General features: G+C 36.9%; 1 protein-coding gene across 2 annotated transcripts; it reads right to left on the bottom strand.

The window, feature by feature from the left end:
* Positions 1–893: 893 nt before the first annotated feature.
* On the bottom strand, positions 894–16,382 carry LOC107633935 (uncharacterized). Of its 2 annotated transcripts, XR_015907084.1 has the most exons (3): positions 16,319–16,382; positions 1,410–3,052; positions 894–1,134 (listed from the first exon to the last, which is right to left on the bottom strand). XR_015907084.1 is itself a non-coding variant. In XM_016337523.3 (1 exon), the coding sequence occupies exon 1, from the start codon at positions 2,799–2,801 to the stop codon at positions 1,962–1,964; it is 840 nt and encodes a 279-aa protein (XP_016193009.2). In that variant the 5' UTR covers positions 2,802–3,053; the 3' UTR covers positions 1,302–1,961. The 2 variants fall into 2 exon arrangements, 1 of the variants encoding a protein (XP_016193009.2); XM_016337523.3 differs by lacking the exons at positions 894–1,134; positions 16,319–16,382 and having other exon boundaries at positions 1,302–3,053.
* Between the last annotated feature and the right edge of the window lie 2,232 nt (positions 16,383–18,614).

An 18,614-nucleotide genomic window follows, 5' to 3' on the forward strand; every position in this document is an offset into this window, starting at 1 on the left:
GTTAATGTTAAAGAAAAAGATTGAGGAAGAAGAGAGAAGGAATATTTTCATCCAAAAAACAATTTTAAAACTAAGTTAAATTTTTAAAATTATTTTACAGCGAAAAAAAGAACGAAAATAAAATAAATTTTTAACTTTTATTAAAATCGTACTTAACCATGATAATAGAAATAAAGAACACGGAACTATCCAAACCATCTCACGCCTCGAAACTCCCTAAAAGAAAGTATCTCCTTCCGTTTGTTTTCTTAAGACGAATATGGATAGGTGATAGGTCTAATAAGGGATGTGTGTATGCCTGGCCAGCTCAACTCAATATCATCGTCCTCTCTTCTTACGTTGATTACCTCTCATTGCCACGTATATGTAACATGATCATTCACTCGCTAGTCGCTACCTTGATTACTTGTGCCACCTCTTACATCACTCTCATGTCTCATCTATCCATCACCATCACTTCGCTCTACGACCAAGGAGCCAAAGCTAGCATTAGCTTTGCCCTTCTGAACTTGGTGGCTTATTATCTTTTCACTACTGTTTATACCAAAATCAATTATCAAAGTTAATTATTAATATGGAATTATTAGAATATATATTAAAATATAAATATATATAAAAATAAATTAAATTATACATATATTTATACACAAATATATTAGTGATTAATTTTAATATATAAATAATATTTTTTATTATATTTTTACTGTTTTGAATTTTTAAACTTTTACTCTATTTATTGATTTATTCTCATGTGCATGCTTTTCATATAAAATATAATAATTAAAGAGTTGAGATTTAATGAATTGATAAAAAGTGCAACACTCCTACTTAGCAAAGAATATTTAAAGATGATCCTTTTTTGCTATTATTTTTTGGGTACGAGATCAAACATACTTTCAATTTTACATCATATTCATATGCCAATTTTTAGAAGAAAAAAGCTAAATGACTAGTAAAATTTATTGTTTTTACCAATATTTGCATTTTTTTTGTGTAACAATCCATTGAATATACTTTTAGCCAACACTTGCAAGCTGAATGATTACTAGTTCTATTTGCAACTTGTTTTATTATAGTGGTTCTTAACATGAAATTATATAAATGCAACTCCCGATTATTCGAATGTCTACTAAGCTGATTTTTTTTTTTTAATTCTTGAATAAATCGCATTGTTTATTACTGTTCTGTTTGTAATATGACTATACCTGTCAAGATTGATCCTAAAAAATCTGATTGATTTACCTATGGCACCTGCACCTAACGAAGTTTCTCAAGCACAATTGCACAACTTGGGAGACCTACAAAATTATGTCTTTATGGTACTGTTACTAAATAATGAAGAAATCTTACATTTTGAAAATTCAAAACAAGACATAATTTGCATAGAAGTTGAGAGCAAAATAGATGACAACTATGTCTTTTAATGGTTTCATCAGTATATAACCGGGGAAAAAAAAGAACGAAAAATTGTTCTATAAAGAAACAGTTCTTCGGTATAGTACTTCATCATCACTCTCCTCTTCCTCATCTGAAAGAATTGCATTCCCTGGCAGGTTCAATTTCCCACCCATTAAAAATGTCGGACCTATACTTTCAGTCTCAATATAATTACCCTGCAACCTCTCTTCAAATCTCTGGTCACTACAATTCAGCATCCAATTCAATGAACACCTTATCCCCTTGCTCTTTAGCCTTTGGTATCTTGGTTTGACCCTAGACTCCAGACTGTAAGTAAAGTATTCAGGGAACTCTACAAGCTCTTTCAGTGGTCTTCCCATCTCACTCTTAAAGAAGTAAAAACTGTTCTTCATGAGCTCCACTCTCAGTGCTACTAACTGCGGACACCTGACCACCATGCTAGCCACATCATGCGGTGCTATAGCCCTTCCGAGGAGGAACTCGACCAGCTTCATGATCACGTTTTGGTGAAGGCTAACCACCTGCGGCATCTTCTCCACGACTCACGCAAAATCTTCAGGATCAATCTTAAGCTTTAAACTGAAGAAGTACTGCTGCGAAGACAACTTGGTCTTGAGGGGCAATCCAAGAATCTGAGGATACTGTGCAATAACCGAAGGCAAACACTCCCTCCCTATCCCAAAGCTAATCAAACAATCCACATTTGGCTTGATAGTCTCTTCAAGATCATATCCAAGCAAATAGGCCCTCTTCTCCAACATCTTAGCCAAAATCTTCTTTGGCAGTCCCAAAGAGACTAAGTAATCAATAAAAGGCTTGATCACAGTCCCAACTCTCATCCCCAAAAAATAAGGATACTGAGTCACCATGGGACCAATATCCCTAGGATTAACCCCAATATTAACAAGATAAGCCACTGATGTACTCATAGTACCCTCAAGCTTGAACCCTAGAAGTTTAGGGTACTTCTGCAACACATACCCAATATCCTCCCTCTCCACATCAAGTCCCCTAAGGAACTTCACAACAGGGACAAGTTCAACAATCACACTAGCATGCAATACCTGCGGGTAGCTCTTAATGAATCCCCCAAGTTTGGATCTTGAAATCCCAATTTTTTCCAAGTACCCCAAAATAGGAATCATGTTCTTCCTCACACTGCATCCCAACATCAAAGGGTAATCATTGATGTCATCAATTGTTATCCCTAGTTTCTGGAGGAACTCCACGCGCTCCCTTATGACTTCAACTGTCGAAGGTAGCTTAAGGTCCTGCAACTCGTCAGGGACGATTCCCAAACCCCTGAGGAAGTCGAATACGATGACCCGCGATACCAGCTTCTCCTTGCGACCTTGAATCACACCCCATGTCACCGATGGCATCTCGTATTCGGGAAATTTCTATGCTTGCGTCGAATTCCATGCGCACAAAAGAAAAACCCTAAAGGGGTTTAGGGTTTTGTGGATTTCAAAATAAGGGTGCGAAGGAACTCGTGATAACTTCGAAACTGCATTGAATTCGTGAGAAGCGAATTGGGTTGAGAACAAGTTGAAGATTTTTCTTCTTGTGAGCATTAAAGTTGTAGAGTGTGCGCTGTACAGTTTGGAGTTGCAGAGTGTGCAAAGGTTTCCAACTTTGAAGGTTGTGAGAACTGGATCGGTCAATAAATCGGTGAGGTCACTGGTTCAATAGATCATTGGTTCGATCGGGTTTTAACTGGAGTTCAATCAATTTAATTAAATATTAAATAAAATTTAAAATTTCACATAATAAATTATCCATAACTTAATATTAGAGGTTCACAAATAACTTCAAATATCAAAGTTTATAACTAAACAACTTCATAGATCATTAAAGAAGAGAAATATAGTGATACTAAGAAACCCAAAAGAATTAATTGGCATGGCTTGTGTACATATCATCTAGCAACACTTAAATTGTGGCGGTAAAGTATAAATAGATTGAATGATACTATTCAAAACAAAGGTATATTAGTACAGACAAGCATAGTTTGTTGATACATAACAACCAGTTTACCATATGCAGAACTTTAAAATACACTGATTCAGATATATAGAAGCACATTGACACTGTTTTTGACTCATGCTTCACAAGAAGACTGTTAGTCTACCATAAGGCTTTTCACCTTCAACCCTAGAAAGTTAAATGTGACATGAAAACTGAACAGAAGCATACAATAAAGAAAGACAGGGTTCCAACAATTCCGCTCTTCACTCAGAAGCAAGCATTTAAGGACTAATAAATAATTCAGCAACCAAAATCATGAAGCAGTAAAAAAATTCATCATGAACAAATAACCTCAGAAAAACAAACACCAAAATCATGAAGCAGCAAAGAAACTTATCATGGACAAATAACCTCAGAAAATCAAAAACCAAAATCATGAAGCAGCAAAGAAACTCATCATGAACAAATAACCTCAGAAAATCAAAACACGAACAGATAACAAATCATGAATCCAGATAACAAATCATGAACACAGAATTTTTCTGATAACCTCATCATGAATCCAGATAACAAATCATGAACAGATAACAAATTGATGGTTTCAGTGGCTAAGAGAAGGGAGGGTTGAATCTTATCCCCCCTTTTGTTGCTAACACTTGCTGAATTCAGAGGTGACTTTTCTGTTTTGTCTCGTCTCTGGACACGAGACTTTTTCTTTTATCTTGTCCCTAGTCACGAGACTTTTTGTTTTGTCTCGTCACTTTACACGAGACATTTTTAGTTTTTGCTCCTGTGTAGTAGAAAACATAAATGGAGTAGGAGAGAAGAAAGATTACACCCAGATATATCCTGGTTCAGCTGCTAAGTGCAGTGCAGCCTACATCCAGTCTCCATCACAACAATGATGGAATTTCACTATAATCAACCTGATTACAAACTGTAAAGTGCTAACCCAACTCACAAGGGGATTCCCACAGAATCATGAAACACAACATAGATGAACAAAGGAACTCTAAGATATCTATGGCTTTTTCTTTTAATTTTGCACTCTCTGCCTTTTTTCGCTCTATGGCTTTTTCATACAAACCTCACTGTTTGCCTTTTTTTCATGAGACTCAAGACATGACAAAATTAAACAGAAAAATACAAAATTGAATACATTGAAGGAGAAGAGAAAATTGTTAGCTCAGGTAGCTCTGAGAACTCTGTGCTTTGCACTCTCAAATTTTCTCCTTGCTTCAAACAGTGGTTGTTCACCCTTATTATAGAAGAGGGAAGCCTCCACTTATTGAAGCCAACAACCGAACCAACTTCTTCCTCCTTCAACAAAACAGAACCGGTTCGGCCACATAGAGAGAGAAGAGATAACCATGCAAAACACAACATGCAATTACCTCTAGTCTTTTCTTGATCATCACCCTTCATCAATCCGAGCTCTCCATCCTTGGCTTGCTCTCCAAGATGGATTTCTGGCCCTTGATACTTCATGATGATAATGACTTCATCTGCTTCAATCTCTGCCTCAACCATCACTTCGCCACTCTAGCTACTTCCTGTGGTGGTTAAACAGAATCAAAGACAAGCCATGCTTCAAGAATCTCCCTTGCTGGCCGAATCTTCACCTTCCCTTTTTGAGCATGAAGAGCTCAAGATTACTTCACCAAATCTAACCACATTTGGTGAAAATCTCAGCCACAGCTCATTTTTATTTTAGTATGTTTTCTTGCCATCATTAGCTTGATGGTCTTGATGCATGCAACTTCTTTCTTTTCTTGGTTGATGAGCATAGCGTCCATAGCTTCCTGGACAAGGACCGAAGAAAGAAGAAAGAGATGAGAGAGAATAAACAACTTAGAAGAAAAGCAATTCAATGTGATAAACCACTTTGTTGGTAAAAGTTGCTTTTACTTCCCTAGCTTAGAGTGGCGTGTATCATTATAGCCATCAATCAATTCAGCTGAAACTTTTCTCTCTCATAGTTCCCATGCATTAATTTACAATGCAATAGATTTTGAAATCCATCACATGGTGAAAAGCTTGGATCCGTTGGAAGCATTTTGCTTTCATTTTATCTTGGTTTCGGACCAAGTTTGGAAACATTCATCAACAATAAGATTTGGGCTTTGTAGCATTAAGATTAAAACTGGCCCAACTAGTTAACATTTGCTTTCCTGATGAATTTTGTTTTGGATCAAGCAGGAAACTTTCATCAAAATTAACCATGGACTTGGTTGTAACAACATTGAGCTTGGCTCTTTAATATAACAACTCAGCCATATAATAAAATATGTAGCAATGCTGATTATTGGGCTTAAACCATAAACTCATTTTTTGGCCCAACATAAAATCTGCACAACAAAATTATTAATTAAGCAAATATGAATTAAGATCAAATTAATAATTTTGTAATTAAATATTTTAATAATGTTTGTTCATCATCAAAATTAAATAAGAGTTTTCCAAACTCATCAATCTCCCCCTTGATGACAAACATTATTAAAATTGAAATGGAAAGAAATTTAGAGATTGAGTAAGGAATACTCCCTTTGAATTTGAATTTTTCCCCCTTTCTAAATGTCACATTGCTCCCCCTTGATGTATGCTTATTTTACCAAGAGAAGCACTAATCTGTAACATTTGAATCAAGCTTCAAGTAACAATGTTATTTAGCATATTTTATGATGCTAAATGCTTGATTTATGAGTAGTTTTAATTGATAATCAAATCTCATTTGATATCATAAACTGATTTTCTGCTCAAACATTTACACTTACCAATCAACAATAAAGTTTATTCAAATATTTTTCTAAGCAAGCTATCAGAGCATTAATATGGTAAGAAAAAATATTTGAAGCACATATGATCAAAACAGTATTCAAATATTTTCAAACATTTTCCTGTTAGTATATCAGAGCAAACAAAATGATGGAAGAATATTTGAAGTACACATGATCAAAACAAGGCAGTTTTTATACTTTATATAATTTAAAGGAACTGCCAAAAATAAGTTTTCAATCCAACAAGTTTATCAATGATGAATCAACAGCCAGGCATCAAAATCAAACATCATCATAAACCATGCCATATGCAAGCAGATGCCATATGCAGTTCAAGCAACAGTGACCATGGTAAAACAAATGCAATAACACATGCATTCTTTGAACAAGGGTGATCATGAATTTTTAATTTGAAAATTTCATCCCCTGTTCTTATCCCCTGTTCCAGTTTGTTCCAATTTCAATTTTGGAAACTTAATTTCCTCCCCCTTTTGTCATCACGGGGGCACCTGCACAAAAATATGATCAACACAACAAAATATTCAAGATAAAGTAGCAGAAGTATATCACAGTATCCTAGAGATTATCCTAGAGCAGTGAGTATCAAGTCATGCTCCTACAAAAAACAGATTGAGCCTAATGGAGCCAATATCAAATAACATAAAATAACAGTCATCAGTCATCTGATAGATGAAAAGCAGAATCCTCAGCGCCTTCTTCACTGTTATCGCCCAGATCCTCCTTAAGGGTTGCTAACATCAGGCCGACCCTTTCTTTGCAATTTTTCCAAGCTTTCTCGCTCTCAGAGGCTTGCTTGCGAGCTTCTTTGTGAGATTGAATCATCATGTCTGCCATGTTTGAGAATTCACCCAAAATTTCTTTGATGGATTTGACTGTTTTGGAAGACTCTGGCCGAGTCTCATTGTCACTGTCTGAAGCCACAGATTTGCCTCCTTTGGTTCCCTTAGTTGCTCCTCATCCTCTAATGGAGGATACTTTGTTTTCCACTGCCTCATTCAATAGATCAACTTTAAAAGTATTCAAAAATTCTTGTTAAAAACATACCATAAGGCAGATTAGCCTTTTTGGTGCTTCTAACAGAATCCCACATATGCCTAATCATAATATAGCCAAAAGATATAGGAGTAGAGGTAACCAAGGCAAATAATATGAGACAGTCAGAAAATATTACTCAGTTGTGTGAGCCGCTTTGGGGAGTCAAAATATGGGTGATGATTCGGTGAAGCAGAGAGTTGACTGGTCCTAGAGTTTTGTGGGTTGGAATCGTTCCATGCAAGCCAGAAAGGTTCTCGCAAATGTGCTAAAGAACTGCTTTGTATGAAACGCCTACTTGTGTATCCCATTTGTCTACCATATACGCTCGTGGTCCTTCATCCTTGAAGCCCAGGGCCGCTCCAATGGTTTCAGAATCAAGGGCTATTTGAACCCTTTTAACATAGGAATGAAGAGTACCATCAATGAGTCGCATATTGGCGTAGAACTCTCTGACAAGGCCAGGATAGACTGGTTTCTGAATGAGAAGAAGGGGCTTCCAGTTGAGGAGTTCAAACAGAGAGGAGATGTTGATGCCCTTGTTGGTGAGAGTGTCGAGATTCACAAGGTAGGTTGTACATAGATCACGTTTTTCCATAACTTCATTGTGAAACTCAAAAGAAGTGCAAGAGTTGAATCTGCTAGGATCAAAGTGGGAGTGAGTCTTGCCATACTTGTTTCTGAATTCCAGGGATTCCAAGTTTGAAGGTTCGGTGGTGTCGTGAAGAGCAAAACCCTTCGTCTTCTGAGTACTCTTCCCGGACGCATGGGGAGTTGATCTCTTTGGTGGTGATTGTGGAGGGGAAGGAATGGGAGAAGTATGAGACTCCTCTTCTTCTGTCACAGAAACACTTTTCTTCTTCCTTGAGGAAGTTTTTGTGGCAATGACCTTTCTTCTCATTGTGTCTGTGCGTTTTGATGGGGGTGAGGGTGATGAAGATGATGTAGAATAGATGTGAATGTGTGTGTGTGATTGTGGAGTAGACTGTTTTTGAGAGAATAGAAGCCTTTCACTTTTTCTTGGCGCGATTTTCTTTTTCATGGTGATGGAAGAATGAAATATGAAAGGTTAGGGAGATAACCGAATTGAGTGGGAGAGAGAAGCAAGGTGAGAGACGAATTAAATGAGGTTTGGAGAGAGAATATGAAGAGAGTAATGACCATTAGTGGGCGGTTAATGACCATCATGGGTGGTTATTACCCAAAAAGAATGATTTCCCTTTTAACTTTTGAAATCTAAAACTGAAAAGTTGTTGCCTTAAATCAAGGGATTAGATGGAGAGAAGAATTTTGATTTGACAATAACCACTTCCAAAAAGATTTGATGACACAAGAAGGAGATTCTTATTTGTAGAGAGATAACTGCCATAACTGTTAAGGTGGGGTCAAGAGGTTTTGGTGGGGCCCATAAAATTTGAACTTCAGCGTTGCCTCCCCCTTGATCATAGCGCCTCCAACAAGCTTGCATTTTTATCTCGTCCAAACCTACGAGACAAAACTGGACAGTGTTAAAAAAATTCACAAATTTTCAATGAAACTTAAATCAAACATTCCCAAACTTTTTCTTAAGCTACAGAATCTGTCTTCACAGAGGGATTTTGTAAAAATATCAGCAATTTGGTCTTCAAATTTTACAAATTGAATATCAATAGTACCCTTTTGCACATGTTCCCTAATAAAGTGGTATTTTATCTCAATGTGCTTTGTTCTTGAGTGCAAAACAGGATTTTTTGAAATGTTTATAGCACTCATATTATCACAAAATAAGGGTATACTATGGATTTTTAATTTGTAATCTTCTAATTGTGTTTTTAACCAAATTAATTGAGTGTAACATGCAGATGCGGAAATGTATTCTGCTTCAGCGGTGGATAAAGCCACTGTGGCTTGTTTCTTACTTGACCACATGTTGAGTGAGCTTCTAAGGAAGCAACACATGCCGGACGTGCTTCTTCTATCCACTCTATCTCCCGCATAATCTGCATCACAAAACCCTACTGCATAAAAGTCATCAGATTTAGGATACCATAGTCCATAATCACAAGTTCTCTTAATATATCTAATGATGCGCTTAACAGCCGTGAGATGGGATTCTTTTGGGTGACATTGGAACCTTGAACATACACCCACACTTTGGACAATATCTGGTCTAGAGGAGGTAAGATACATGAGTGAACCTATCATTCCCCTATACCTTGTTTCATCCACATCTTGACCATCATCATCCTTTTCAAGTTTTGTGTTGGGATGCATTGGAGTCCCCATTGATTTGGAATTTTCTAGGCCAAACCTTTTGATAAGCTCTTTTGCATACTTTCCTTGGTAAATAAAAGTGCCACTAGGAGTTTGTTGAATTTGGAGGCCAAGAAAGAAAGTAAGTTCTCCCATTAAACTCATTTCAAACTCACTAGTCATAAGTTTTCCAAACTCTTCACACAAGGAAATGTTGGCCGATCCAAATACAATGTCATCAACATAAACTTGAACAATGAGTATGTCATCATTAGATGCTTTAATAAATAAAGTAGTGTCGGTGGTACCCCTTTGAAATTGATTTTCCAATAAGAAGGCACTAAACCTTTCATACCAAGCTCTTGGAGCTTGTCTAAGACCATAAAGAGCCTTAGTTAGTTTGAAAACGTGATTTGGAAACTCTTTTTGTTCAAAACTGGGGGGTTGTGCCACATACACCTCTCTATCAATAAAGCCGTTAAGGAAAGCACACTTAACATCCATTTGAAACATTTTGAAACCTTTATGGGTGACATAGGCAAGAAGCAATCTAATTGCTTCCATTCTAGCTACCGGAGCAAAAGACTCATCAAAATCTATACCCTCTTCTTGATCATAACCTTGGGCCACTAATCTAGCCTTGTTACGAACAACTTGTCCATCCTCACCAAGTTTATTTTTAAATACCCACTTAGTACTCGTTACCTTCTTACCATCCGGATGAGGTACTAATGTCCAAACCTCATTCTTGTCAAATTGAGCTAGCTCCTCTTGCATGGCCTTGACCCATGATGGATCTTCAAGAGCTTGTTTGACATTGTTGGGCTCCATTTGTGACAAGAAAGCAAAGTTGCTAGGTTCGATTTGCCTTTTGGTGGAGGATCTTGTTGTTACACCATGAGAGGGATCACCAATGATGAAGTCATGAGGATATCCCCTCATAGACTTCCATTCTCTAGGCTTTCGGACAGGTGTGGAGCTTTGATGAACTTCTGGTAGTCTCACTGTTTCAGTTGCTCGTGCCTGCTCAGGAGACAAAATGGAAGTGTCTCCTCCAATCTGACGAGATAAAACTGGGCTGACAGATTCTTCGTTTTGCACAGATTTGAGATTTTCTTTATTTGTTCCAGCCTCTTCACAATCTAAATCAATATCCTTCATAATACTGGGAATTAAGTTAGAATCACAAAAAGTAACATGTATGGATTCCTCTATGGTTCTATGCTCTTTGAGATAAACTCTATAGGCCTTGCTTGTGGTGGAATATCCAACAAACATTCCTTCATAGGATTTTGGATCAAACTTTCCAAGATTTTCTTTATTATTAAGCACAAAACATTTGCATCCAAAAACATGAAAGTACTTAAGATTTGGAGGAGTTCTTTTCCATAGCTCATAAGGGGTTTTCTTTAACCCTTTTCTAATGATTGTTCTATTCAAAATATAACATGCTGTGTTCACAACTTCAGCCCACATAAATTTAGGAATTTCATTCTCACATAGCATACCTAGTCATCTCTTGAAGGCTTCTATTCCTTCTTTCAACCACCCCATTTTGTGGGGGGGGTTCTAGGGCATGAAAAGTTATGAGAAATCCCTAAGTCATCACAGAATTTTTCAAAATCTTGATTTTCAAATTCTCTTCCATGATCACTTCTCAAATGGGCAATTTTCAAATCCTTTTCATTTTGAATTTTCTTACAAAGGGTGGAAAAAGCATGAAAGGCATCATTCTTATGAGCAAGGAAAAGTACCCAACCAAATATAGAGTAATCATCTACCACCACAAGATCATAGTGTTTGCCTCCTAAACTTTGAGTTCTAGTAGGACCAAAAAGATCAATATGTAACATTTCCAATGGCCGTTTGGTTGAAATTCTATCTTTTGATTTAAAAGATGATTTTACTTGTTTGCCCAATTGACAAGCGTCACAAGTAAGATCCTTATCAAACTTGATGTTTGGAATTTCTCTAACCAAATTTCTTTTGACTAGCTTAGAAATTTGATACATGCTAGCATGTCCCAACTTTCTATGCCAAAGCCATTTTTCAGATTCAAAAGATGTAAAGCATGTTACATTTTGTTCCTTTAAATCCTCAAGAGTTAATCCATACACATTGTTGCATCTTTTAGCTTCAAGAAGAACATTCCCAGTTTTCTCACAAACAACTAAACAAACAAACTTTTTAAAGATAACTTCAAACCCCAAATCACATAGTTGACTAACACTAAGTAAATTATGTTTCAAGCCATGTACAAGGAGAACATCATTTATACAAGATGAGAAATTTTTACCCACTTTTTCAACAGCCAAAATTTTTCCTTTTGCATCATCACCGAAAGTGACAAGCCCTCCATCATATTCATCAAGCTTTATGAAGAAGGTTGTCTTTCCGGTCATATGCCTAAAGCATCCGCTATCCATATACCACATATTTTCATTCCTTTTGGATGCTAGGCACACCTACAAAAACAAGCTTAAGTAACCTTAGGTATCCAAATCTTTTTGGATCCTTTTACGTTAAACCATCTTCTATGTCCTAAGCCATTGTAATCAAAAACAATTTTATAAACCTTATCACCGACCATTCTTTCACCAAAAAAGCATTGAATGGGAAAGTGTCCATTCCGATTGCATAGTCTACAAAATCTTGGAGTTGCTGTTTTGTTAAAGTAGGTGGGATCTTGAAATCTTGTATCATTAGAAGATGAAGCAATATTTTCAAAGTGAGATTTTTCAGATTTATGGAACCCCAACCCAGCCTTATCATAAAGAGGTTTTTGACTAGCCAAGATGTGATTCAGATTTTCAGAACTTTGGGTGAACTTGGCTAAGTCTTCCTTAAGTCTTTTAACCTCTTTAAGCAACTCTTCATTTTGCTTAAAATAATCTACATATGCAAGAACAGAATGGTTACTTTCACAGCTTCTAACTTGGGCTCTTAACTGCTTACTCTCTTCAACAAGGTCACAAGCAGTTTCGGCCTCTCTTACTTTTTCTTTTAAAAAACCGTTTTCAGCCTTAAGAATGGTGATTTGTTGTTCAAGTTCTTGATTTTCCAGCAGAAAACATCTTATTTTTTCAGAAAGGTGGTCTATCATAAGATGAAGATCTTCAGTGTTAGGATTATGAAAGACTACCTGATCTATGTGATCTGCCATGAGACAAGGTTGTGACTTGGTTTCGGATTCCTCATCATCATCATCCGAGTCATTTTCCAAATCTTCCCATGAGGCCATCAGTCCCTTCTTCTTTCCTCTTTTTGGCTTTTCCTCCTTTTTTAACTTGGGACAATCATATTTGAAATGCCCCATTTCCTTGCAGTTGTAACAAGTAACTTTGCTAAGGTCTTTCTTCACTCTCCTTGAGCTGCTGCCTTTGCCTTTAAGCTTCATCATTTTCCTGAATTTTTTGGCAAACAACACAAATTCATGTTCAGAGGAGTTATCACTGGACTCTTCATCTAGAGGGTTAGTCATAGAAGAAAAAGTAATTCCTTTCCTTTTTGAATCTTTTTTCAAATAGGTGTTTTCAAAAGCAAGAAGATTTCCTCTCAAATCATCAACTGTCATGGAATCTAAGCTATTGCTCTCAGAAATAATTAAAGCTTTTGTTTTCCACTCTTTTGTGAGACATCTCAACACTCTTCTCACTAGCACAGATTCAGAATGTATAATTCCCAGAGCATCTAAGCCAACAATGATGGCATTGAACCATTCGAACAGTTCATCAATGGGCTCTCCTTCCTTCATTGCAAACATTTCATACTCTCTATTCAACATGTCTGTCCGAGTCTTCTTTACAATGGAGGTTCCTTCATGGGTGATTTGCAATTTGTCCCAGATTTCCTTTGCCGTTGTGCATCTTGATACCCGTCGGTACTCCTCGAAGCTGATAGCACAGTTGAGCAGATTAACTGCCTTGGCATTTAATTCTATCTTCTTTCTATCTTCCTCAGTCCATCTTGCTTCAGGTTTGAGAGAGACTACTCCTTCAGCACTTGTAACAGTTGGATATTGAGGTCCTTCCAAGATGATTTTCCAAAGTCTGTAATCCACTGCTTGTACAAATATCTTCATCATCTCCTTCCAATAGGTATAATTTTTCCCATTGAAAAGAGGTGGTCTGTTACTTGATTGACCTTCAGTCAGATTATAGGACACCACATTTGAGCCACTGTTTTCTGCCATGAGGATCTTAACTCCAAGCTGCAAAGCTTGATCTCTTTGAGACCAAGCTCTGATACCAATTGATGGTTTCAGTGGCTAAGAGAAGGGGGGGTTGAATCTTAGCCCCCTTTTTGTTGCTAACACTTGCTGAATTCAGAGGAGACTTTTCTGTTTTGGCTCGTCTCTAGACACGAGACTTTTTCTTTTATCTCGTCCCTAGTCACGAGACTTTTTGTTTTGTCTCGTCACTTTACACGAGACATTTTTAGTTTTTGCTCCTGTGTAGTAGAAAACAGAAATGGAGTAGAAGAGAAGAAAGATTACACCCAGATATATCCTGGTTCAGCTGCTAAGTGCAGTGCAGCCTACATCCAGTCTCCATCACAACAATGATGGAATTTCACTATAATCAACCTGATTACAAACTGTAAAGTGCTAACCCAACTCACAAGGGGATTCCCACAGAATCATGAAACACAACATAGATAAACAAAGGAACTCTAAGATATCTATGGCTTTTTCTTTTAATTTTGCACTCTCTGCCTTTTTCCGCTCTATGGCTTTTTCATACAAACCTCACTGTTTGCCTTTTTCATGAGACTCAAGACATGACAAAATTAAACAGAAAAATACAAAACTGAATACATTGAAGGAGAAGAGAAAACTGTTAGCTCAGGTAGCTCTGAGAACTCTGTGCTTTGCACTCTCAAATTTTCTCCTTGCTTCAAACAGTGGTTGTTCACCCTTATTATAGAAGAGGGAAGCCTCCACTTATTGAAGCCAACAACCGAACCAACTTCTTCCTCCTTCAACAAAACAGAACCGGTTCGGCCACATAGAGAGAGAAGAGATAACCATGCAAAACCCAACATGCAATTACCTCTAGTCTTTTCTTGATCATCACCCTTCATCAATCCGAGCTCTCCATCCTTGGCTTGCTCTCCAAGATGGATTTCTGGCCCTTGATGCTTCATGATGATAATGACTTCATCTGCTTCAATCTCTGCCTCAACCATCACTTCGCCACTCTAGCTACTTCCTGTGGTGGTTAAACAGAATCAAAGACAAGCCATGCTTCAAGAATCTCCCTTGCTGGCCGAATCTTCACCTTCCCTTTTTGAGCATGAAGAGCTCAAGATTACTTCACCAAATCTAACCACATTTGGTGAAAATCTCAACCACAGCTCATTTTTATTTTAGTATGTTTTCTTGCCATCATTAGCTTGATGGTCTTGATGCATGCAACTTCTTCCTTTTCTTGGTTGATGAGCATAGCGTCCATAGCTTCCTGGACAAGGACTGAAGAAAGAAGAAAGAGATGAGAGAGAATAAACAACTTAGAAGAAAAGCAATTCAATGTGATAAACCACTTTGTTGGTAAAAGTTGCTTTTACTTCCCTAGCTTAGAGTGGCGTGTATCATTATAGCCATCAATCAATTCAGCTGAAACTTTTCTCTCTTATAGTTCCCATGCATTAATTTACAATGCAATAGATTTTGAAATCCATCACATGGTGAAAAGCTTGGATCCGTTGGAAGCATTTTGCTTTCATTTTATCTTGGTTTCGGACCAAATTTGGAAACATTCATCAACAATAAGATTTGGGCTTTGTAGCATTGAGATTAAAACTGGCCCAACTAGTTAATATTTGCTTTCCTGATGAATTTTGTTTCGGATCAAGCAGGAAACTTTCATCAAAATTAACCATGGGCTTGGTTGTAACAACATTGAGCTTGGCTCTTTAATACAACAACTCAGCCATATAATAAAATATGTAGCAAGGCTGATTATTGGGCTTAAACCATAAATTCATTTTTCCGCCCAACATAAAATCTGCACAACAAAATTATTAATTAAGCAAATATGAATTAAGATCAAATTAATAATTTTGTAATTAAATATTTTAATAATGTTTGTTCATCATCAAAATTAAATAAGAGTTTTCCAAACTCATCACAAATTATGAATCCAGATAACAAAACATGAATAGATAACAAATCATGAATTCAGATAACAAATCATGAACACAGATAATAAATAAATCAAAATCGCAAACAAATAAATCATAAAATCAAGCACAGAAAATCAGAAGGCAGCGAGGAGGAATAACCGAATAAGAACAGAGTATTACCGGCGGCGAGTAACGGCAACGAAAGAGGAGGCGAGCTCGGCGACGACGAGGGAGGAGGCGAGCTCGGCGACGACGAGGGAGGAGGGACCAACGAGGAGGGGAGCTCAGCGACGACGAAAGAGGAGGCGAGCTCGGCGAGGAAACAGGACGCCGTGGTGGTTGCGGTGGTCAACGCCGTCGCTGCTGTGGCTGCGGAATGCGGTGGCGATGGCGGTGGGCTGCTCAAGTGGTGGTGGTGGCTATGCGACTGCGAAGAGGGGCTGCTCGATCGTGGGTGAATTCTTTTCTGGCTTCTGGAGTTCTGGGTGATTTCTGAGATTAGGGCTTCGTTTAGGTTTTGTCGTTTAGGCGTTTAGCCTTTTTTTTTTTTAAAACCTCTAAAACGACGCCGTTTAGTACTTTAAGTTTCAAACCAAAAATCGCTAAAAAATCATACAGTTCTCTCGGTTCGACCGGTTTTTCTATTGATTTTTTATCAGGCGATTTCTGACCTTACTCGGACCGGCTAGATGACCGGTTCTCGGTTAATTCGGTTGAACCGGTCGATCTAGTTCGGTTTTCAGAACCATGCTTCGAACAGAGACAAAGAGGAAACTGAATGGAGATTCGGTTGGTGAAGGAGGAGCAAGCGGGCCTATTGTTGGGCCAGCCCAATATTATGAACAAAAAAGATTTTCATATTCTAATAACTTCTAGTTGAAGCTATACGTTACACGGTTATCTATCTACCGAAAAATAATAAAATATCTACTAGTTCACTATACTCTTAATTAGTTTCTTAGCAGAATCACTGTATAATAGTTGTAGTAATAAATAATTACTTTTACAACGATGTTATTTGAACGTATTTTCGATAAAAAAAAATTCAATATAAGCAATAAGCAATATGTATGGACATCTAGCCAAAAAATGTTTACATAATAATGGTTCTGAAAATCGAACTCGACCGGCCGATTCAATTGGATTAACCGGGAACCGGTCACTTAGTCAGTCCGGGTAAGGTTAAAAACCGCTTGACAAAAAACCGATAAAAAAATTGGTCGAACCGACGGTTAACCGGTGAATCGGTAGAACCGTCCGGTTTTTTAGCGAGTTTTTGGTTTGAAAGTAAAACCTCCCAACGGCGTCGTTTTGTCTCTAAAAAAAAGAAAAAAGGCTAAACGAAGACACGAAGTACTGAATCCTAAATCGAGCAGCCACCTTCTTCTTCAGTCTTCAGTTCTTCACAAACTCATATCTCTTCTCTTCTCTGAGAAGTGAGAACCATAGAAGCCAGTCAAGCCACTAATCGAGCAGCCACCGCAGCCCGCCGCCACCGCATCCGTAGCCCTCACGGCAGCCCCCACCACATCCTTGTCATCGCCAAGCTTGCCTTCTCTGTGTTCGCCGATGTCGATTCCTCTGTTGTCGCCGTTGCTCGCCTTCCTCCTTGCCGCCGGTAAGCCTCGCCTCCTCTGTTCGCAGTTTCGCCTTACTCCTCTGCTTGCTGGTTTATTGTTTGCTGGAATGGATTTATTTGTTATTTCTGATTTTCTGTTCATGATTTTTTGATTTATTTGTTTGCTGGATTCATGATTTTCATTTATTTTGATTTTCTGAGGTTAGTTTGATTTATTTGTTATTTGTTGTTTCTGATTTATTTGTTATTTATTCATGATTTTGTTGCTGATGCTATTGTTTACTGAGGACCTGAGGTTATTGTTTGCTTGTTGAAGTTGAGGAAGAGAAGGGATCAGTATTTGAGATACCTTTGTATTGAAATATAGCTGTGATGGTTTTGTTGTCAACTGAGATTGGAGTATCCATAAAGACCTTTTGCAGCCATGAAGTACCTGCTTGGAACAATGTTGGCATGTACTAAAACATTTGTGGTTATGGAACTTGTGGTGAATGGTTTTGTTAAATTTTGATGGATGATAGTTGACGGTATTTTGTTAAATTTTTTGAAATAATTTTATTGATAATTGATTATGTTTTTTTTTTTAAAATATTTGAAATTATATATTTAATTTTTAATAATTTTATTTTATATTTAATTAAACCGATTAAATTCTGATTGAACCTCGATCGAATCATTAAACCAGTAGACCAGTTATTCCACCAGTTTATTGACCAGTTCGGTTTTCACAACCTTAATACTTCTGTTATTTCCTTAACTAGTGAAAGAAAGTTAGAAAAACACTCTCATACAGGTTCAAAAAATAAATTAATATAGCGTAAGTACAAAAAAAAGGAAAAAAAATCTCAATATAATTTTTACACTCTTTTATTCTCTTTATACTTTTTCTCTCATAGCAGAGTATCAACCAGAAAGTCAATAGTGCATGTCATCTGATTACCCAAAAGTTCAAGGATAGACAAATAGAAAACGCATTTTACTAAGACAATATTTGGTGAATAATTGAAGCTGGAAACTAAGGTATAATTAATTTTATATAAAATTAATATCTGGGAGTAATAATTTAATTAAATTGGTTAAATTATTTAATGATTTTTAATTATTAACTTTATATGATATTAACTGTATATGAGTTTTTTTCACAATTAATATGTTTACACATTGTTTGGTTTAAATGATTTTGAAAGGAAGGAAAATGAAAGAAAAGAAAATGGATGGAGAAGCCCATTTTTCATTGTTTAGAACAGAAGAAAAAATGGGTGGAAAACCAAAAAATTGGCATGTGGCCTATATAATTTTTTTTCTCTCAATGCTGGGAAGAAAACTGAAGAGAGAAGGCCAAAGAATGTTAATTCCATATTTACCCTTCTAATAATAAAAAGCAAAATTCTTAACTCACTACGTGGAATTAATATATATAAGGATAATAAAGTAATTTTCTCTTTATCCATATTTTCTTCTTA

Source organism: Arachis ipaensis, chromosome B3, assembly GCF_059453495.1.
Source record: "Arachis ipaensis isolate K30076 ecotype BB chromosome B3, ASM5945349v1, whole genome shotgun sequence".
Classification (NCBI taxonomy): Eukaryota; Viridiplantae; Streptophyta; class Magnoliopsida; order Fabales; family Fabaceae; genus Arachis; species Arachis ipaensis.

Excerpts from the sequence above, each read along its gene's own strand:
- LOC107633935 (XM_016337523.3), bottom strand. The coding sequence starts at position 2,801 with ATGCCATCGGTGACATGGGGTGTGATTCAAGGTCGCAAGGAGAAGCTG.